Genomic DNA, 22,877 nt, shown 5'->3' on the forward strand with positions numbered 1-22,877 from the left:
CCGTTAACGGATGCTGAGATCCGTTTAAGGGTTAATATTTTAAATCTTACTAGAGGGCAAAACAGGAATGAGGAGGTGTCAGGAGCAGTCTGTGGTGGTGTAGGGAGCAACACTCATCTTTGAAAGACCAAAAGGATGTAAAGTTGAATGTTTTTGGGTGGCTTTTGGTTACCATAAATTGTAGTTACACTCAGCCACTAACTCTTTTGTAATTATGGTGGCTAAAACTTTTAATAAGCTTAACCATTTTCATCAAATTATAGAAGTGAAGTTTTTATGTAGAATATTAGATTTTTAACTCTTTTATCTTAGTAAAAATGATTTTCCTAAGTTCTTGAGTGATTCAAGAACCTTTTGTTGTATCAAAGGATTTTCCCATCCTTTGTATATTGCCTCCCTTGGAAAGGGTGATTATTTTCTCCACCTTTCATCATTTTACTAGGTTTATGTTATAGCCATAACTTTCATTCTACGTGTCCAAATTAAGTGTTTCTTGAGCCAAAATAGAAGTTCGAAACGTGAATTTTTACCTCGTTTTGGAAACACCCCAATTGAAGTTCTATAGCTCAAGTTACCAACGTTTGTAAAATACTATCAACCTTTTCACCAATTTTTCCAAATTTTCCTCAAGGTTCTAACCTTAAAAATCCTAAATCAGTCCATGTGATAATGAGGTTCAAATCACCTTCATACTCAGATCTTTGTACTTTTGGTTGTGTTTATTTTATGCACCTTCCTACTCATGAACGCCACAAACTAACTAACCAATTTGTTAAGTGTGTGTTTTTAGACTATGCTCTTAATAAAAAATGTTATGTTTGTTATGATTCTTAATCTCGTCGCATTAGAGTTTTCAGGAATGTGGTTTTCTTTGAAAATTAGTATTTCTTTCCATCATATGTTACATGTTTAACTTCATCTTTATCTCTTATGCCACAACTTTTAGATTCTTCACAAACTATGGAATGGTTCAAGCTTTGTTTGGTATGAAAGACATCATCATCACCTTCCTGATACCTTTCATGATTTTGCTCCAACACTTGATCCTATCACTACTCTTGCACTAGATCCTATCACATTTGTTATACCTCTTCGTCAATCCACTCGATCATCAAAACTCCATAATTGGTATGGTTATTTTACACTTGTCTCTTTATCAACTACCTTGTCTTACATTTCTATTCCTTCTAGTTATACATAGGCTATGGAAAATGAATGTTGGAAAAAGGCAATGTGTAAGATCCTTGAAAATATTTGTAAGTTAAAATGTAAGATCCATAAAAAAAAAATATATTTATAATTGTAAATTTTAACATTTTATTAGTAATAATAATTTTAATGGATAGAAAAATGTAAATTTTTGGATATAAAGTTATAGTAATTCTAGAGGGAGAGCTTCAAATTTTTGATAACTTATTTAGGATTTTTTTTAAGAAAAGTGAATAGTGAATAGTAAATAGTAAATAGTAAATAGTGAATAGTGAATAGTGAATAGTTAAAAAAAATATATATTAAAATAAATTGTGGAAGAGAACACTCCACGTAGAATTAATCATTCAGAGATAAGAATGATGAATAAAAAATATTTTTTGAATAGTAAAAATGAATAGTAAAAGTGAATAGTAAAAATGAATAGTAAAAAATGAATAGTAAAATTTTTTGGCTATAAATAGCCAAGGGGGGGAGGCTGAAAATTTGCACCAAAATTCTAGAGAAATTGTGAGAGAAGAGAGTTGGAGGAAATTATAGTTAAAGAGGGGAAATTCTGGAAGTTTCCGGAGAACGGTTTGAGAAGAAGAAACTAAGTCTGGAATAGAGGTAAGGGAAGCTAACTTTGAGTATTTCTTTTTATATTATCTTGAGTCTTGAATATGCTATAATTTTTCTTTTGTCTGATTTTAAATCTTGAATATGGAGTATTTTGTTTCTGTATGATTTTGAATTTTAAATAAGAGTATGTTTTGTGTTAATATCCAAGTGTGATAGTTGTAAAATATGATGTTGATTATGTTATGCCAATTGTATGTTATTAGTGGTTTATTTTTGTATTTTGGAAGGATTAGAAATTGTCTAACCGGCTCTGCCAGATTCAATTTCTTGTTTCCCCAAACATTTTATTGTTTTCCTTATTTATTTTTATTGTTTTTTTGGAAGGATTAGAAATTGTCTAACCGGCTCTGCCAGATTCAATTTCTTGATTCCCCAAACTTTTTATTTCCTTCAGTATTTATTTTATTACATTTTTGGAAGGATTAGAAGTTGTCTAACCGGCTCTGCCAGATTCAACTTCTTGTTTCCCCAAACTATTTATTTCTTTGCTTATTTATTTTATTGCATTTTTGGAAGGATTAGAAGTTGTCTAACCGGCTCTGCCAGATTCAACTTCTTATTTCCCCAGACATGTATTGTTCTTGTTATTTAATTATATTGTATTGATGGATGGATTAGAAGTTGTCTAACCGGCTCTGCCAGATTCAACTTCTTGTTTTCCCATGAATTTTTATATTAAGATTATTTTTATGATTGTCAAATATTGTATTCTTCTATGACCATTTATAGTAATGTTTTATTATTGTTAATTGTTTATAATTATCTTGTATGAATTCTATTATGGATGTTTATTGTGATGAATTTATTGAATGAGTTTGTTGGCTGAAATTAATCTTGTTGGAAGGTTTGGAATAAGGGTTCTGTAATAGCTTGTATATGGGTATTAAATATATAAACAGTGTTTGAGGTTGTTGTGAGAGGAAGTAAAATTAGGCATTTTAAGATTTAGAGCATAAGAAAACAAGGCAGATAAATTAAATAAATAAATTGTTAATTATTGAAGGCCTCCCTTTGTTGGTAGGATAGAGGAACCTTAAAAACCTGAGTTGGCACATCCCTGATCATAGAGCAGCCCTGGCCTGGTCCAGTCAGTTGTGACTAGTCATATGTGCTGGCGTCGAAGGTGAGTTTGATGCGTTCAGACATCTGGGTCCTCTCCGGTGACCAATTGGGGTAAAGAAAAATCTCTACTAGGATGAAAATAAAATAAAACAAGTTGATTGTAGATGCATAATATTATCATGGTAAAAATTTCATGTATATTTTATTTATCATTACATTGAGCCCAGACTTTAATATGTAGTTCCTAAGATATGTTGATATATTTTGGTTGATCCATGATCTTTGTTTGGTGAAAATATGTTGAGTTATACTCGGTATGGTCAAAATGAGTTTATAATATGAAGTATGATATCTGGCACTATGTTTAATTTATTGACACCGAAATAGGTTATTGTCAAATTATGATTAGAGAATGAACATGATTGAGTTATGCGGAGAAGATGTTATGAATTGTTGATTTGATGAAATGTTGGAGTGGATAAGAGGGTATGAAATGTTGATTTGATGAAATGTTGGAGTAGATATAAGAAATCATTGCTTATGAAATGATGTTTCCTAAGGGAAGTAGTATGTTCGGTTTATACCATGGGAGCTTGATATGAGCAAAGTAACACCTGAGGTTTATGAAAGCAGGCAGCAAGTGGTCTGACCATAAGGCTTTGACATAAATATGTGGTTCATAAGTTTTATAGAAGCAGGCAGAGAGAGGTCTGACCATAAGGCTTCAGAGAGTAATACATAGTATACAGGTGAGGCTTAAGGAAGCAGGCAGAGAGCGGTCTGACCATAAGGCTTCGTGAGTAAGCATGGTAAAATTGTAAGGTTTATGAAATTGAGGAAGTTGATTTTGATAATGATGAATTAATGACATCGGGGTAATGATATTTTAGTAATTGTAGAAATACATGTTTGAACTATTCTTATTACAAGTTTAATGATTGATATGATATGGTTGGCTTACCCTTATTTGTTTATTCTATGATCATATAACTCATGTTATATGTGATTAGATAATGTTGCAGATGCGGTTGAAAAAGCTTAGAGATGAGAGAGATGCGGGGAAAAACTTTCAGGGATTTTTGTAAAAAGAATAAATTTGTATTGGGAAGATTATGTTGTGTAAAACTTATAAGTTGAAATTTCAATGATGAAGACTATATTGTTTAAAGTTTGTAAGTTTGGTATTGTACTTTGGAGTAATTGAAATAAAGTTTGATTGTTTAAATGAGATATCAAATTAATTTAGTCTCTACTATCAGTAATACCCTTTAAAATATTTGGGTGTTACACAATGCAATAAGAACTACAAGCACTTCAAGAAAATAATACTTGGTACATTGTGTGTTGTCCTTCCACGATCAAGCCTATTGGAAGTAAATGGGTTTTCTCTATCATGTTTCACTTTGGTGGGTCTTTAGATCGCTATAAAGCTCGATAAATAGCTTTGGTAATAGACAAAAGTATGGAATTGATTATGAGGAGACATTTGCTCATGTTGCCAAGATGACTATATATTCAAAACAATCATTGCTATTGTTTCTTCTCAGTCTTAGCCATTTCACCAAATGGTGCGAAGAATGTTTTTCTTCATTGTGATCTCAAAGAGAAAATCTACTTGAAACTTTCCTCTGGCATGATTCCTTCTTTTACTAATGTTTGCAAGCTATGAGATTCTTTGTATGCGGTTAAACAAGCTCATCAGGCTTGGTTTGGGAAGTTTTGTACTACAATACTTAAGTTCTCATTCACTCAAAGTCAATATGATTATTCTCTCTTCTTTCATAAGTCTTCCACCAATATAGTTCTCCTTTTGGTTTATGTGGATGATCACATCATTATAGGAACTAATCATGGGCTAATTATAAAGTTGCATATTGAGCTACATGCAACATTTTACAAGATCTTGGACAACTCATATTTTTTAGAATTGGAGGTACATCACCAATCCAATGGCCTTTTTTTAAACCAACAGAAGTACATTCAATGTTTGCTCAAATTGACAGGTTTAGATGGAACTACTTCAATTGATACTCTTATGGAAGTAAAGGCCAAGTACATGAAAAATGAAGGAGATTTTTTCTCAGATCCCACTTTCTATAGGTGTTTGGTAGGAAGCCTTGTCTACCTAACCACTAGTAGACCTGACATTTTTTATGTTGTTCACCAAGTCATCCAATTTATGTATTCTTCTTATTATCTTCATTTTTCTTATATTTGTTGCATTATCCAGTATTTTATAGGATCACCTACATATGAGTTATTTTTTTTCCAAAGGCTCATCTTTATAACTTATTGCTTATAGTGATGTTGATTAGGCAGGATGTCCAGATACTCATAAGTATACTACAGGTTTATGTATGTTTGTTGATGATGCCTTAATTTCTTGAAAATGTAAGAAGCAAGATCATGTTTCTAAATCTTCTACTAAGGTTGAGTATCGTTCATTGTCATTTTCTTGTGTTGAAGTTGTGTGAAGTAGTTTTTTGGAGCAACTTGGTTTTTCATAACCTAAATCTACTCCTCTTAATGATGATAATACAAGTGTTATTCAGATTGCTACAAATCCCGCGTTTCATAATGTAACAAGCATATTGAACTGGGTTGTATTATATCTGATAAGCATACAATAACAATTTCATTTTTCTCCCTCACATCTCCACTAATCTTCAAGTTAGTTGATATATTTACCAAAGCTATAACTTGACAGTTGCATCATCAGTTCCTTGTTGACAAATTATTGTTGGTTAACTTATTAGTATCAATTTAAGGAGGGATGTTAATGTGTATAAATGTATTTTATTATGTCTTTAGTAGATTAATTTATATTTTTTATAAATAGTTATTAAAAATTGTCGACAATTACTCTTTATAAATAGGAAATCTCCTATAATATCTCCTTTTATTTATTGCATATCTCTTGAAATCTATCATATTAATATAAATATATGTTATGTCGCCTACGTAAGAAAGGAAGGCTGCAAAATACAAGCAAGTTTTTCTAAAAAGACTATGTCATATTATAATATGTTTTTCTTCTGCCTTGATAGTTTGACAATGATGTCACCTATAAAATTCATGTTAGTGATTGGTGTATGTGCGTTATGAACTATATGTTTAGTGAAATATATGATTTTACTAATAATATATATTCATCCATTTTCTTTAGCTTATCCTTTATGTTTTGTTTTTGTGGTTTCTGCTATGACAGTATATATAATGAGAGCAGATAATATTGTAGGTGAATATATACAACAATAAACTTAATGTTATATTAGTTATAGGAAAATGTGTAACATGTATTTAGAATTTTATACTCCTCTAAACAAAATCTTATGATGTTAATTATATTTAATATTATTTTGTAAAAATCCAATTATAGAGAATATAAATATCTTTATATGCATATGAATTTTTTATAACTGTAAGATAGTATAGTAGACTATATGCTATCAGACCATACATCATATTTCTTAGTTAGACAATTTACTGAATAATGTTCAATAAATATTTAACTAAAAGGGTAACATGAATGATATGACACACCAAAGTGGAGTGTTACATTCTTTATATAAATAAAAAGTTATATTATCATAAAATTATATATATATATATATATATATATATTTATTTATTTAATTGTAAATTTGATCTACCGACGGTGTATCATCGAATTATCAATAGGAATTGTTACTGCATTATTTACCATAACTGTTGTTAAAACTTCCTGTTATATCTTATTATTAATATCTTACATGAAAAATTAATTGATATGCTCACAATTTTAACACTATCAAAGTTGTTTAGTTTTAGGAATTAGACAAGCAAATGCACAATTAAATTTTATAGTTAACTAAAATTATATACATTTGTAAAATTACAGTAGAAAAAATGGATTTTAACCTTGTACTTTTCACGAGACATACTTTTAAAACATCCATCATCTCTTAAAATTATAAATGCATTATGAGATTTTTTAGGACTGCAATACTTATTAAATCAAATATACACTTGTTAACCTTTATAAAATTGTAAGCCTTTTCATGATAGGTTGAGTATACCTAAATATTCTTTAACATTTTTCAATATATCCTTTCTCTTATTAAATTACAGCATCTTGTAATACGATTTATTTAGACTATACAATACCATTCTATTTTATTTAAAATCATCATATCTTTCAGACAGAAAGGCTGACCATGCCATAGAATCTAATTTGTAATTATATGAATTGGTTCAAAGACTAGGGCAGAGTGATTCAATGACCAGTAAAATTTACACGAAACTGAATAAATGAATCCGGTTACTTCGTTTCCATTCTCTATCCATATCCCTCCTCTATCATACAAATTCTTATTCTCGTGAATAAGAGTTTTATGTTACAAATCAAAATTGTGGTGGACTTGAAAAGATCACATCTAGTTTCACTTAAATTTCTCATTCTAAATTAGAAAGAGCAGCTCATCTCCCAGCAAGAATAGTATAACAAGTTGCACACATCCCTTCCCTCTCCACAACCTGTACAAAAAGTCCCAATGTTGACTAAATGAATAACTAATATGCACACGAGAGCAACTGCACTTTTGACCTAGCTGCATCATCGCATAAAGCATGCAGCCAATCAATGCTAGCTGCTGGCGGGCAAGTAACAATCAAGAGATTTGGAATCATTTTCAGCCCATGCTGCAGTTCCTCCTGCAGAGTGGCAAAGGAGCTGTTCGTTGCGCACATATAATGATCACGGCATTCAGTAGGGAATGACATACGGAAGAGCAAAAGCATCTGCCTGCTCTATATGCAGAGCTTCTGCCCATACCTGTGGTGTATCCCCAACATCTGAACATTTTATCATGGATTTTCTTTCAGGAAGATTGCCGCCAAATAACCACTCCTCATCAAAATCAGTCCAATGATCCACCTTAGGTATTGAATATACCTGGTCTAGGTACATGGTATCTGGATGGGGTGGCTTTAAATGGGCTTCAGTTAACAAATCAGTCGACACAATAGCAGTGTGAGTCTTCTTGGAAGAAGCTGAAAATGGCTTAGCCTCAATGATGCCATTTATCTTGCATTCTTTGTTTTCTACCTTAACACAGTTGTCTTCCCGTGGCCTATATGAAGAATCTGGAGTGGAAATTTGATAAAGTTCCAGCATCCTTCCATTATCAGTGAAAGAGTGAGAGGAAGACAGTTTTGGAAACTTACTGGGAAAACTGTCATCAACTGTAAAAAAATTAAACTTGTCAGTCAACCGCAGATAATGTGCAATATTGATCAATATGAATGAATGAAAAAATATCAATATAAACATGACATTAGTGAAAACCCACCGTGGACGTAATATCTCATTTTAGCTCATTGGGCCAGAAATATACTACTCCAAATCCAATAAGTGAAACATCTTATTCAAATTTTAAATATTACTTTATAGAATCTGAGTAAATGACAATAAGACTCATCAAGTAACACTCACCACGTGGAACTCCATTTGACTCAATGTACTTTCGTTTTTTGAGATTTTCCCCTCTAACAGGGACCTCAAGGCTGTTCCTAGAGAGCTGTGCAAAATCGTTAAGTCCAATTTTGTTGCTTTCTTTTGATTTATTTTGGTCTGCTGTTTTATGTTCGTTATGCTCCCTAGCTTTCTCGTCCTTTTTCTTCTCTTTATCCCTGTCTTTGTTCTTCCCATGCCCTTTCTTCTCCTTCTCTTTATCTTTCCTTTTATCTCTTCTTTTATCATTTTTTTTATCCTTAACCTTTTCATTTCCTTCATCTTTCCTTTCCTTAACCTTTCCTTCTTTTGTCTTTCGCCTGGCCATTTCTTTATCTTCATCTTTCTTTTCCTTAACCCTTTCGTTTCCTTCAACTGTTGCTTCCAAATTCTTTTCAAAAGGCTTTCCCAAATGTTTGGGTATTCCATCAACTCTAGGATGAAAATTTCCAGCATGATTTGGAACAGGTGTATTTCCAATAGGTCGGACCTCTGGTTGAATTTCCCTCCCATCAATCATTTTAACATCAAGACCCTTATCCACAAGTTTTTCATTACCAACATAATAGGTCCCACCAGCTTTAGCCACCAACTTAAAAGTTCCTTCATCTTTTCTACTATTGTTTGTATTAGTAGATTTATGAACAAATTGATTGTCAGCTCCTCCATTATCGTCCCTAATCCTCCGGTTCAACTCCAGGAGGAACTTTGAAGTCTGGTTCTCCTCAGCCAAATGAATTTTCTCTCCTGCCTTCTCCCCATTGCTACCAGTACACTGTTTGGTGAGTCTGTTCTCAAACATGATGTCCTTCTTATCATCTAGCTTAATTGCATTTTGATGGAGATTACCATTGAGGACCTCAGCTTGTCTTGGAAAGCCTTTGTCATCTGCAGTACTGATTTTACTTTTATCTCTGTCTTTGTTCCTATCCTTGTCCTTATCTTTCTTCTTCTCTCTGTGTTTTTCCTTTTTGTCCTTCTTTTCCTTATGCTTTCCATCTCTTCCTTCTCTGTCCCTCTTTTCCTTAGTTTCCCTCTTCTCTTTGTCTTTCTTATCTTTCTTATGTTTCCTCTCCTTCTGCTTTTCCTGCAAGTAACATTGTGGAAGAAATATTAGCAATTGTCAAATAAGGGAAAAATCATAATGGCTTCACAATATCTACACCCAAAAGCAACCAAAGAGAAGAAAGAGAAACTATCACAAATAAAACAGTTAAATAAATTTTATTCTTGTCTTCGAGACCATCTTAAATCTCAAAGGCAGAAACTACAACAATTACAAGATCAAAGTCCATTCAGTACGCAATATCTACCTACAAAGTGTTTTGTATATTGGAAAAGTTTTCAGCCAACTATAATCAAACTGAGGGAAAACAATAATTCCATCGAAGTCAAAAGTAAAACTATAATAATAATTAATGCCAAGTAATTAATCAGTTCAAAGATTATATTTTTACACCAAGGAGAAACACTTCCAATGCTAGATGCTAATGCTGGCGATTGTGTTCTGTATTTTCTTTCTTCTTTGCTTTTGGCACAGATTACAAATATGTTATACCGTGACAAATTTGAAGAATGTTCTGTTTTTATCACTAATACCGAACTAAAGAGATCAGAATAGCAACTGATATCTTATTATGAAGGATGACAGGCAAATACAATATACATGTACAGATGAACCAGCAAACTTTTCTTCTACTATGTTCTTCCCTTCAGTTGCCCTACAGTATTAGACCTACCTTTTGCATCATTGTAATTATGAGTCTTCCTTTTCATTGGTGTTTACGTTATACACAATCCACAATCTATTTGAAAATAATTACAAGCTTACTACTACAAGAGCCTAGATGAAAATATTCAAACATAATGATTTAAACTAAGAACGATGCTTACAAAATCAATGTAGCACACAGAATGTTTAAAACTTAATTGAAATGACCTTTGTGTATGCAATAACACAATCAATATGAAAAGAAAAACCTAGCACATTATTCAATTCCACACACACACACACATACGTATATATATTAGAACTCAATTAGGAAAAGGAAAATGATTATGATTGTTTAACTTTTATTTCAACATCCATACAAATGTGTCCTGCTGTGTATAAATACAACTTTGAAAGGAATTATGTATCCAATTGAAGGAAACCAAAATGGTAAAGCAATTATTATCAAATAATTCTCAGTTGATCACAGTACTAAAGAAAAATATTTTTCTAGATGTTTTCTTGTTTCTGTATAAATAATCCAAAGCCAATACTTATTTAAGGGAAACAAATGTCATTCAGTGTCTAAAATCATTTTTAAAAATATCCTTTGACATTAAAAAACAGAATCCAAATACACAGTTCACCACAGGTATTCAAAACCCAAAACTTCTACACAGATGAAACCCCAATTCAAATTATGTAGTTCAAGTCAGTTCCTATCATGCAATACCTTAAAGGTTTAATCATAGTTAAAACAACTATTAAAAAATGGTAACAGACTTGGTCAATGGAGTACATTTACAGCGTAGCATACCCCCTTCAATGAATCACCCAATGCAAATAACCTAGCTGATCAGCAAAAGTTCAACCTCCATACTGAAACTCCCTCTGTCAGACTGTTCTAGGCTCCACTACTTTATTTTTGTTGAAAACTTATTTTTTCAAAATGTAGCATAAAAAAAGAGAATATGGGACCATACACCCCTACCAATGTTGTCTCACAAAGAAAGTCATCCCTTAAGAAATTTAAAGTGTAAATCAATTATTCTTAACATTTTCCAGAGATGTATTAGGCCTAGGTGGATGATTAATGATGTTTACTCATTCTCAACAAAAGGAGTCATAACTCGATTACTGATGAAAATTATTCAATACTAATCACAAGGTGGTGTTTCGAAGAACCCATACTCCCAAGAAACGAGAAAAAAATCCATAACATATTCATATATATTATGTATGAGAGACTGATTGCACTACTATGTATCTACCTTAACAGGCATACCAAATATTTTATAGATACCTCTTGAAATAAATGACAACTAAACACTTCTAACATGAAAGGCCAAAAACAGGCAGTGCAATGACAAGAACTAAAATTAAGTGATTAACACTTTTAATAATCATAATATTGTTCCCTCTTCACCAGTAATTACCTAATCTCTCAACTCAATGCTCTTGGAACTTGTATATTAAACTACATTTGACAACATTCCAAAAAGTCCAAATTTTGAACACAATACAGAAAACCTAACATGAAACCTGTATTTAAATATCTATGAAGATAAACTCTTGTACATCACATGAACCAACTTGCATCAGCAAAGAGTGCATAACCCTATTATTAATTGCAGACCAAAACATAGACAGTGATGTAAGCCTCCAATCAGCTTCAATTGTACTCATCCTAACAACCATGGCTTATTTATAGTTCGAAAAGGACCAACTTAAATGTTTATAGCAACCATTTTTACAACAAGCTCCAAAAAAACTGAACTTATATCACTATTAAGGAAAAAAGAAGAAGATAGAAGTTAATGACTGCATAATTCATTTGAACATGTTATACAGAAAAATTTTAATGCTCCATCAAGAAAAATAAAATTTATTTAACAACATTATAAAGCCAGTCCATTAGTCACACTATATGTACAATGTGAATGTAGTAAAGTATATTAACCTTTGTCAACAAGCCTACTTCATCTGTTATAGTCTTCTTTAAATATCCTGGTGGCGGAAATGGAAAACAGCGCGACATTGCAAAAAAGCACAGATAGGCCTAGCGTAAAATTCTTCTAGACAGAGTACTTGAATTAGTTTCCAATAGCTGCCCAGTTCCAGAAAGGGGGCAAACCAGAACCAGCAACAATACTCCTGTCCATGCACCATGTCACTGCGTTCATCTCCAGAATGCACAGCAGGTAAGCAAATGACTCAACCAATCAGTATACAATTACGTTACTAGTTTCAGTCTAACTATATCAATTCAAAAAGGCTGCTTTAAAAACGTAAAAGACCACTGAAATCAGATACGCTAAGTTCTTTATAAGCAAATAAAGAATCTATCAGTATCAGCTTCTTCTGCGCGTCAATCCCAAAGCCAAAATTGTCTCCCAGCAAAGTCAAAAAAGAGAGAAAACATAAAAAATGAAGACTCAGATGGCTTTGCACTGGTTCTCCAATCTTGATCAACAATTCCCAGTTAATAATAGACAATCTTCTTCCATGCTCAAAGAATTAATGTTAAAGACCATCTTAAGCAATCTCCAAGGGCAAATGCTCAACAAAAATAGCTTTAAATCCAGAATATGAACCCCTCGAAAGACCAGAGCTCTTGCCCATTTCACGAAGACCCACGCCACAGAATTAAGGTCTTCTTTTCGATGACACACCTTCTGATCAAAACAACCGCAAGTTGCGATCTGATAAAACCCTAAAAGAATATAAAGAAGTTCAGTACATATACTGCATAAATATGTACGAGTAAAGAAAACCCTAATTCCAATTCCAAAAACATCTATTTATTAAACATAAAGCGGCAAATTGAAGGAAAGAAGAAGAAGAATCAAAAAACTTTTTAAACCCAGCCACTAATGGATATATAGATCAAAAAGTGAAAAAAGAAAGCTGTGATCGAAAGGGTTCGAAGGAAGTGAAACAGCGATTAAGGAGGTGAAAATTGTTGCCTAATATTACCTAGTAAGCAACAAAGGCACCATTGTCGGAGGAAAGGATCTCTCTTTCTTTCACTCAAGTAAAAAGAAGAAAGAGAGAACAAGATCTCAATATACAAAAAACTATCTAAACGTATTCGAGGGAAGTACTTTTTGTTTGTGTTATTGCTATGGTATGCTAAAGGCGGTTTTTGTTCTCTAGATTTGTGGATTTTGTTTCTCTTTTGTTTACCCACTGATTCTTTTTTCTTCTGTTGTGTTCTCTCTGCTCTATTTGCGTCTTATGCTTGGGTTCTGCTGTGTCTTCCGCTGTCCCTAATATTTATATCTCATCAATCAATTATTATTATTGATTGTTAGTGATATTCATAATTTCTTTTTTTTTTCTCACTCTCTTCCTTCTTCTGCTCGTTCTATTCCTAGTGGCTAATGTGCTATTTTTGCGTTCGGAAGTTACACGCGAGGAGGAAAAATAATTGAAAAAACCCAAACACTTAGACCAGAACAAACAAACAACAAGGGCAACATTGGAATGACGAGCAAAAGCATATTTCCAATCACACCGCATGTATGTACGAGTGTATTTAACGTGTCCAAGGAAGTGCATTTCTCATTTATTTGATAACTTTTACCATTTTCCTTCTAAATTGGTCGAGATTTAATTTCTAAAAATTAAAAATTCTGATTTAGTAACTAAAACAAATGGTTGCCAAACATTACTACAATTTAATGTCAAATTCATTATCAAATAACGTCATTGAATTCTAAGTTGGTCCTTAAATGTTTTTGTAAGATAAATTATAAAGTATATGAAATATACATTTACTTTTACATTAAAAAAATATATACGTTTGTCGGTTTCTTCTTTGAAATAAATTTTGAGTCTTCCTCGTCTTCTAGTTGTTAAATTTTCTATTTCACTATTTTAAAGTTAGATTTCTATTCTTTTTTTTATTAGTTTGATTAATCACATTAACAAAAAAAATTTTAAAATAAAAATTTTAGACTAAACTAGTAGGAAAAAAATTAGAGAGACCACAACAATAAAATGAGAATGTGTATTTTATTTTTAAAATATATAAATTTTCGTGTTTGTTATTAATAAAAGCTTTCTTTGAAAGCTGAACATAGTTATAGTTACAAATAGTAGATTTAAATATCATTTTGTCTTTATTTTTTTTAATTTATTTAATTTAGTTTTAATATTTTTCTTAATTTAGTTTTAATTTTTGTCAATTTTGTTCTATTTAATTATTTATGTTAAATTCTCTAAATAATTAACTAAAAGTTAATAGTGTCAATCTTGCATGTGTTTTTTATTTTTTTAATTTAAAAAAAATTACTTGTTAAACCACATAGTTAAAATCGATCACAGATGTTATTACTTTATATTTAATTTGATTCCTTTGTTATTTTTGTTCAATTTAATTTTGATTTTTTTAAATAAAATAATTTTATTTCTCTCCGAATGGACACTAAATTTAATTTTTGTATAAATTTTATATTGATATTTTTATAAAAATTCACATTTTTTTTTAAATAATTTTTGTTTAAAGTAATAATTAGTTTAAAATTAAATAAAAAAAATTTAAGAATAAGACTAATACCACCATTTTACGTAAAGTAGTGGTGTTACTCTCCACTTTTTGACTTCTTAGAAAATTTAACAATCACATGTGATTTTTAACTTTTTAAATTTTAAACTAATGGTAACCACTTTTAAATTTTTCATACTAATTTTAAACCAATTCTAACCCTAAATTAAAAATATTTAATAAAAATATGAATTTTAATAAAAAAAAAATACCAGTATAATATTTTTATAAAAATTAAATTTGGTTATAAAAAAACAAAAATTGTTTCATTTAAAAAAATTAAAACTAAAACAAACATAATATAGAGACCAAATGAAATATAAAAACATTCACCATGACATATTCTCTCATCTTAACAAAACTGCTTTGACATGTGAATTTTTTGAAATTAAAATTAAAATTAAAAACTTTTAAAATTTAAAAGACAAATTAAAAAAATTAGAAATAAAATGAAACTAAAAAAACACGATCTATTAATTATTTAGATGGTGTTAAAAAAATAAAAAAAATTAAACAAAATTAACGAATATTATGACCAAATAAAAAAAATTAAAAAAAAATTAAAAAAACTCAACGAAAATAAGAATCAAACTAATATTTAAGCCTAAATATATAACAGAGTACTTCTATGGATATATGTGGCAAAACAATAACATTTTGTATTGGATTAAAGAAATATAGTATGGTTTTAGGTGATGACTATTTTAAATATTCATTGACTTTCTTTTTTTTGCCCATTGGGGTGAGTCCTTTAATGTGTTTGAAGTATTATGCAAAGGACTATAAATAATATGGTGTTTGTATCTCAAGCATTAGAAGTGACGATGATATTGAGTTTGAAAATTGATATTTTCGAACGTTTTATGGAACAAATAATATATGTGAAAACAAGAAAAGGAGGATTGAAGTTTGTTTTTGAACTTTTTTGGCAAATTTTGGATGTATCATCTAATTATCGATGTATTAACCATGATTTTGTATTTATCAAGAAATTAGTTAATGTTATTTTCCTTTGATAAAACTAATTAGGTTTAACTTTAATACTTGGTTAATTTACTTGTTTAAAAGAGATTTTTTTGAATGTGTATGTATCCCTCTATATTAATGTAAATGAAAATAACATGAAAGTTAAAAAGATAGAGCTAAAAGATAGACCATAATTAACTCATTATAAATATAGGACAATACAATAAATACATTAAGATAGAATAAAATAGACTTTACTTTTATAAAAGTAGTTTTTAGTTCTTACAGTTTTTTAGTGTTCTCTAGGTTTTCTGAAATGCACAGTTCATGTCTCTTTTCTTAGTTTTTCAATTCATTTCTTTTCTAATGTCTCTACTTTATAGCTTTGATTCTATTAATTCCAACAATTTACATTTCAGTATTGCTTTTACAATCTTGATTTCCATTTCCGCAATTCATTTACACGTTATTTACTATTTTAAAGTTGAATTTACAATTTCAATGCAATTCTACCGATTATTTTTAGTTCATTCACATTTTACACAATTACATTTTAGTTTAGCACTTCTTTTAATAATTTCCAGTTGTCACGTTGTTTTTCGTATTAGTTCTTTCTTTACAATTTCATCACAATACTTTCTTTAGTTTTCAATTTTAATTCAATGTTCATCGGTCTATTTTACTAGAATAACAAATCTGAAATCATAATTATGTTTTCTTCTTGAAATTCTTAATATTCCTCGTCTCTTCATTAAGAATTGTTAGTTTTGAATGTTCCTGGAAATTCATTCAACATAGGTCGTTGGCAAGGCCCAAAAAGAGAATATTTTCTTCGATTTGTAAGAATATAATTATAAATAGAAAATGTTTATAGGTTAACTCTTTTTCTATGGGTAAATAATAGGTTTAATTGTACCTCTATTTTTTGGACCTTCATTTCTATAGTAGGGACTTTTTTCCTATACCTCAGTTTTCTTCATACACTTCCAAAATGTAACTACAAAAATAATTTTTGGAAAAATATATATTGAATAAAAAAAATTAGGTAAGCAATAATTATTTTTTTTACTAAAATACATTGTACATTTTATATTTACCGAAAGCATACATACACTTTCAAATCATATTTGCACGTGTTTTCTTCTTCTCTCGTCTCTCTAGTGCGGTGATGTACTTTATATTTGTTCTTAGTTTCATCAGTTTTCTTGTATAGTTGGTTTTTCTTCATCTTCTTCATTTATTTTGTTCATCTTTCACACATAAGTGTTTCCGTTGGTTAAGTTCAGTCTGAAATTTTATATTTATTTCCTTTGAAGTTTATATTTATTTTTATTATATTTTGCATTATCGGATTTCAAAATCTTATTTAGAAAACTTATCGAATTTCAAAATTTTATTTAAGAACTCACCGAATTTTGAAAATTATCGGATTTTGAAATCCGATTTAGGAACTTATATATTATGTATAAGCTATGCTTAGTTTTATCAATTGGTTTTTCAGTGGTTAATCAATTTCAAAAACATGGGAAAATGATTTGGTTTAGTTTAAATAGTTGTGTCCTATTTTCCATCCTTTTAATATCATTCTCATTATTTTGTGTGTTATCATTTATTGCATGTGCCACTCCAAATGGATTTATCATGCTCATGTTAGTTTTGATCGGTATCACCCTTAGATTCTATCAAGTTATAGTCTCTCCCTTAATTTTGACACTCAGACTCTCAAACCAAACCAAACCAACCCCTTAAACCATACTAATTGTTTAGTAAAATATATTTCAACAATAATTAACATTAATAAATATTACAAACACCAATATTACATAGTCACCCAAAATTCGAAAAAGACATAAGTAATAAAAAACAACAACATGAATCTTACCTGGAATGCGCCACCACCAATGACAGAAGCAATAAAAGCGAGAGGAAGGAGGGAATGCGCCACCAACAACGACCAAAGCACAACCAACGATAAGTCACTAGTAATGGGAGCAACAAACTGTGACGAATACGAACGACGATAAAACCTTCGACGACTACAATCAACGACAACAAGAGTGACAACGAAACCTTCAATGACGGTAGGTGAAACTGGTCGGTTTGCGAGTAGTGACAATGAGAGGTGAAGTAAAAGTCTGAAAAGTCTAAGAAGAAGAACATTAAATATTCTATATTAGTTATAGTGACGAATTGATATAAAAAAACTTTTTCAACATTACAAAAAAGTCACTACATCATTTTCTATGCCGGTTATAGGTCTAATTGGTATAAAAATGTTTATTTTATTTTCATTTTACCATTATGAAAACTTTCTATATCAGTTGGAGCTAGAACATGTATAAAAAATCTTAAAATATTTATAATTATATCATTGCATCACTTTTTGTACTGGATGAATTATAATCCATATAAAAAGTTGCTATAAAATGTTTTTTGCACTAATGTAAAAACACATTAGTAATTAATGTTAAATATCAATTTAAACTTTAATTCCCAAGTATATTTTTTTTTATTTACAGTAGAGACTAGATACTAATAATTTTTTTTTACAAAATAATATATAAGTTAGTCGGTGACTGTAAGAACATGAAAATATGAATTAGAAAGTAATAGGGTATTAAGTTAGTGAAACCAGAAAACTTGTTCCTTTAAAAGCACATTTCAGACACATTCTAGTTCATTAACCCAAACCTCATTCTCTTTTAAAAAAACTCAGTTCTTCCTTTTCCTCTGCCTTCTCTCTAACCTCCACACTCACTGACTCAATGCATGTCCGTTTAGGTGGTGCCCAAGCGTCCACAGCGTAGAGGGCTTTATTTTGAACCGATTACTTCTTTCATTCGGACCGGTAAGTAGTTCTCCCTTTTCCTCCTATGTTTTGGAACCTAGGGCATGCTATTCTACTGATTTCATGTAGCTAGAAACATTTTCCTTCAATTTCTTGTCAAAACTTAGCTCTAAAGAGCTGTTCTATCACCCATTGGGTGGTTTGTAGGGTTTGGTTGAGTTCTTGCCAAGTCAGGCACTGTTGAATCAAGTTGTGAGCTTAGTTGTGAAACCCTAAGGTAAGGGGAGCTAGAAATACTTCTTTATAATTAGTTGCATGTATGTGTATATACTGAGTTATATCACTACAAGAATGATTGAAATTACCGACGGTCATAATTCGTCGGTAATGTATAAAATCCGTCGGTAATTGGCATTTACCGACGGCTTACCGACGGCCAAAATACCGTCGGTAAAAACGTTGTCGGTAAACTTTACCGACGGATTTTTGGCCGTCGGTAATTACCGAAGGCTTTTGGCCGTCGGTAAATCCTTCGGTAATTACCGAAGGCTTTTGGCCGTCGGTAAATCCGTCGGTAAATGTCGCGACCTGGTTCATCTTCTTCCTCTTCCTTCATCGCTGTGTAAATTTTTTTTTCCATTTCCACGAACTCCACCACCAAAACAGCATCACGCGAGTAACAAACTAGTTTCCAAAGTATCAAACAACCAATTTATTTTCAATAGTTAAAATTATAGTGAATCATGGAGAGTTTTTCTGCAATTCTCAGATTTGTAATGTTTCTAATCGTTTCAATGTGGTGGAAAGAACGGTGGTAGAGGGCAGCGGTGGTGGAGAGAACGGTGGTACAGGACAGCGGTGGTGGAGGGAAGCGGTGGTGGAGGGCAGCGGCGGGAGGGCAGCGGCGAGAGGGCAGCGGCGGGAGGGCAGTGACGGTGGAGAGCAACGATGATGGAGAGCAGCGGTGGAAAGCAGCGGTGGTGGAGAGCAGCGGTGGGGGAGGGCAACGGTGGTGGAGGCAGCGGCAGTGGATGGCAGTGCCGGTGGAGAGCAGGTGGAGATTTCTTTACGAAATGAGAGGAGAAATACTTGGTTTACCTGGTTTACCCACATATATTGGCACTGGATGCGAACTGGTTTTGAAAAATTCTGATTTTTTACCGACGGCCAAAAGCCTTCGGTAAATCCGTCGGTAATGTCATCCACGAAATAATGGAAAAATCCCGCTCTTTTTACCGACGGCCAAAAGCCTTCGGTAAATCCGTCGGTAATGTCATCCACGAAGCTCTTTTTACCGACGGCCAAAAACCTTCGGTAAATCCGTCGGTAATACGCATGTCACTTACCGACGGCCAAAAGCCTTCGGTAATTCCGTCGGAAATTAAGATATATCGACGGATATTGATCCGTCGGTAAAAATCCGTCGGTAATATTAATATTTTTTGTAGTGTATATTATTTCTGCTGCTTGGTTTGCATGTTAAGTTTTGAGTAGATGGAATGATATGTATTGCATGTGCTGAAGTGTTGAATCTGTGAATCTGTAAGGTGATGTTAATAAACTGTATTGGATGCGTTTGACTGCTGGAATGGTTCATGTTAGCAGTATTTCGAGTAGAAGGTTGTTGTAACCTGGTTTTGGCATAAGCATAGTGAAATATTAGTGTTTTGAAACTGTTGAAAGGAAGTGAGATAGTGATTTTGAGCTTTGGATGTCCAGAGTGTATTTGGGCTATTGGGGCAGTTTCAGCAAGTGTATTGTGACTTGTTTGAGTCACTAAAGTGGTCCAAATAGGTGCAAAGTGTTAAAATTGGGTATGGGATCCTCAAGTGGTGCTAATTGATGTTGAGGAGTAAAAGTTGAGTTGTAATCACCTTAAAATTGTATTATGAGGGTTTAGGAACATCTAGACAAGTTTAATTATGTGTAAAATATGAATTAGGGGTGTTAGAAATTGGAGAAAAGGCCTAGAAATGGTAAGGAGGTGTATGAGTGCATAATTCTGCATAATTTGCGTTCTGTAGATGATGTAGAGTCGCTATGCGAATTGTCTCGCATAGCGAGTCCCTGTAGAGGGTGCTCTCTGTTTGAGTCATTCGTTGTGCGATCTGGTGCGTTGTGCGAATGATTGGAGGGTGCTGCTCTTTGTCTTAAGATTCGCCTTGCAAATCCTGTCGCTGTGCGACTAGTAGTTGCCTGGGAAAATGCTAATTTAATTCGAATAGCGAATTTGGGGCGCTATGCGAGGGTTTAGTGATATGATCATAAATGGGGCAACAATGAAGAGTTTCAAAGTGACAAAAACACAAAAAGAGTAGAATAGGTTTCAAAGGCTTGTATTTGCCTCTTTGATTTCTTTTCATTAGTTCTAGTATAATAAACGCTTATAAACCCTTCTTTTCCTTTAAGCACAAGCAATGTGGGACTCTCATGGCTTGGTCTTAAAATAAAAGAAGAGGAAGAAAGGCGTCTTAGATGGAAGTGCAAGGTAGCATAACTTTTCTTCTTTGTTTTGAACTTTAGGAGAACTAGTTGGCTTATAAACCCTTTAAGATGAAGGGAATTAAGCAATGTGGGACTCAAAGCACCTTAGGAGCTGCTGGCCAGCCTTGAGACTAGAAGTCCCACATCTCTTAATTCCACTCTCCAAACTCACTCCAAGGGCTATATAAGAAGGCTTGGGGTCTCCTTTTGGATTAACTTCGAAATTGAATGAATTATTTGAGTTGAATTGCAAATTTTCATTCCTCTTGAGATAGTTTTCTATCTCTAGTCCATTTTGGGCAGACCTTATCTTACGCAAAGCGAGTGGCGGTCCTTCTTCGACACTCATCTTGGAGTCCTCTCTCAAGTGGCGTGTCTACGAGTCATAAGTTTCCTCCTCCTTTCTTTTTTTCGCTTTTATTTTCCATTCATTCTTTTAAATGTCATTAGTATACTTCTCTTTAGTCATGCACTTCCATATCATTTAGGGTCTGATAATGTGTACCAAAATTTTCAGTTTAGCATAGCGCACAGACTTGGTGTGCTGTGCGAATGGAGTTTAGCATAGCGCACAGGCTTGGTGCGCTGAGCGAATGTGAGTGAGTAAAACCCACTGTTTTTGTTATTCGCACATCAAGTTTGGTGCGTTGAGCGACTTGCCCAGAACCTGTTTTTATTCTTTTTATTCCTGTTTTATGATAACCTTGAACTAAGTTTTGATTATTAGAATTGTGTAAAAGTATTTAAGATATTGTATGATCAGTGAGGTTATATGTTTGGATTCAATGTGATAATATTATGGTATTTGGTTGTTCATGTCTTGAGTTAAGTTTCAAAGTGACAGTATGGTTGATGGACGTAATTCCATGGATCTCAAAGGGAGGTCACATGGTGGTGCCTTATCTTATTGAACGTAATTCCATGGATCTCAAAGGGAGGTTACATGGTGGTGCCTTATGTTATTGGACGTAATTCCATGGATCTCAAAGGGAGGTTACATGGTGGTGCCCTATATTATTGGACGTAATTCCATGATCTTCAAGGAGAAGATTCATGGTGGTGCCCTTAGTGTTTAGAATGATTTGCATGGTAGCTCAGTCTTGGGGGTTATCCTGAAACTACAATGGTCAATCATTCTCAAGTAGAGAGGATTGAATCATGTCGTGAGTAGTAGCAGGAGATCCTAGTCTTGGGTGCTTCCAGTATAGCCCAAGGTGAGTGATAACGGACTAACCTCGTGAGTGTGATAGGGTGAAACCCATTGGCAATGGCTTTGCAAAGCAGTAGAGGCCACTACAAGTGCATGACCTGCCATAGCTCGGCAATCATTCTAAGTCCGGACGAGTCAAGTGTAAAGTGTAACAAGTTAGGTTGGTGTAGTCTAGTATATCTGTATTTAATTGCATAATGTGTGTGATTGTTATAACATGATTTTTGAATATTTAGCTCACCCTTGCTTTTGTGTTGTGTTTTGCTTGGGTATGCTTTTCTTTTGCAATGATCATCCACTTAGGTGTGAGCAGAGGTGGATGAGGTGCCTCTGGAGCAGGCTTTGGAGGGAGATGATGTTGTTGCTTAGTCTAGTTAGGGCTCTTAGTTGTTCCTTATCATTTTGAAATACTCTACCGTGTTTAAGTTTTAAATTATGGCTTATTTTGGATGACTGTAAACTTAACAACTTATTTGCAAATCTACTCTAACTGTTCTCTTATGTGGACCTACTACATTATATTTCTATATAATTTGGGACGTTACAGTAACTAATTATTTTAGTATCTAAAATTGATTGTCATTAAAAATTATTCTCATTTAATGGTCTTATAGTAAAACAATAATACCATAAATTTGGGGTGTTAGATAACAAGGTGAAGTATAACGTGTGATTTTCTTTAGATCAAAACAATATACTACAATTCTTTGTTATGCTATCTCTACTACATAACAGAATTCATAGATGTACTTTTCGAAAACTAGAATAGAGTTTACTATTTTTATT

At 32.4% G+C, this 22,877-nt stretch overlaps 1 protein-coding gene across 1 annotated transcript; it reads right to left on the reverse strand.

Moving 5' to 3' along the window:
* Nucleotides 1-7,178: 7,178 nt before the first annotated feature.
* On the reverse strand, nt 7,179-13,402 carry LOC108322873 (uncharacterized). Its single transcript, XM_052871515.1, has 4 exons — nt 13,071-13,402; nt 12,055-12,807; nt 8,366-9,470; nt 7,179-8,115 (listed from the first exon to the last, which is right to left on the reverse strand). The coding sequence occupies exons 2-4, from the start codon at nt 12,130-12,132 to the stop codon at nt 7,637-7,639; spliced, it is 1,662 nt and encodes a 553-aa protein (XP_052727475.1). The 5' UTR covers nt 12,133-12,807; nt 13,071-13,402; the 3' UTR covers nt 7,179-7,636.
* Between the last annotated feature and the right edge of the window lie 9,475 nt (nt 13,403-22,877).

Source organism: Vigna angularis, chromosome 1, assembly GCF_016808095.1.
Source record: "Vigna angularis cultivar LongXiaoDou No.4 chromosome 1, ASM1680809v1, whole genome shotgun sequence".
Taxonomy (NCBI): domain Eukaryota; kingdom Viridiplantae; phylum Streptophyta; class Magnoliopsida; order Fabales; family Fabaceae; genus Vigna; species Vigna angularis.

Coding starts and splice junctions, on each gene's coding strand:
- LOC108322873 (XM_052871515.1), bottom strand. CDS start 12,132: ATGTCGCGCTGTTTTCCATTTCCGCCACCAGGATATTTAAAGAAGACT. Junction 9,471..12,054: donor AAGTAGGCTTGTTGACAAAG/GTTAATATACTT, acceptor TGTTACTTGCAG/GAAAAGCAGAAGGAGAGGAA. Junction 8,116..8,365: donor GTCAAATGGAGTTCCACGTG/GTGAGTGTTACT, acceptor ATTTTTTTACAG/TTGATGACAGTTTTCCCAGT.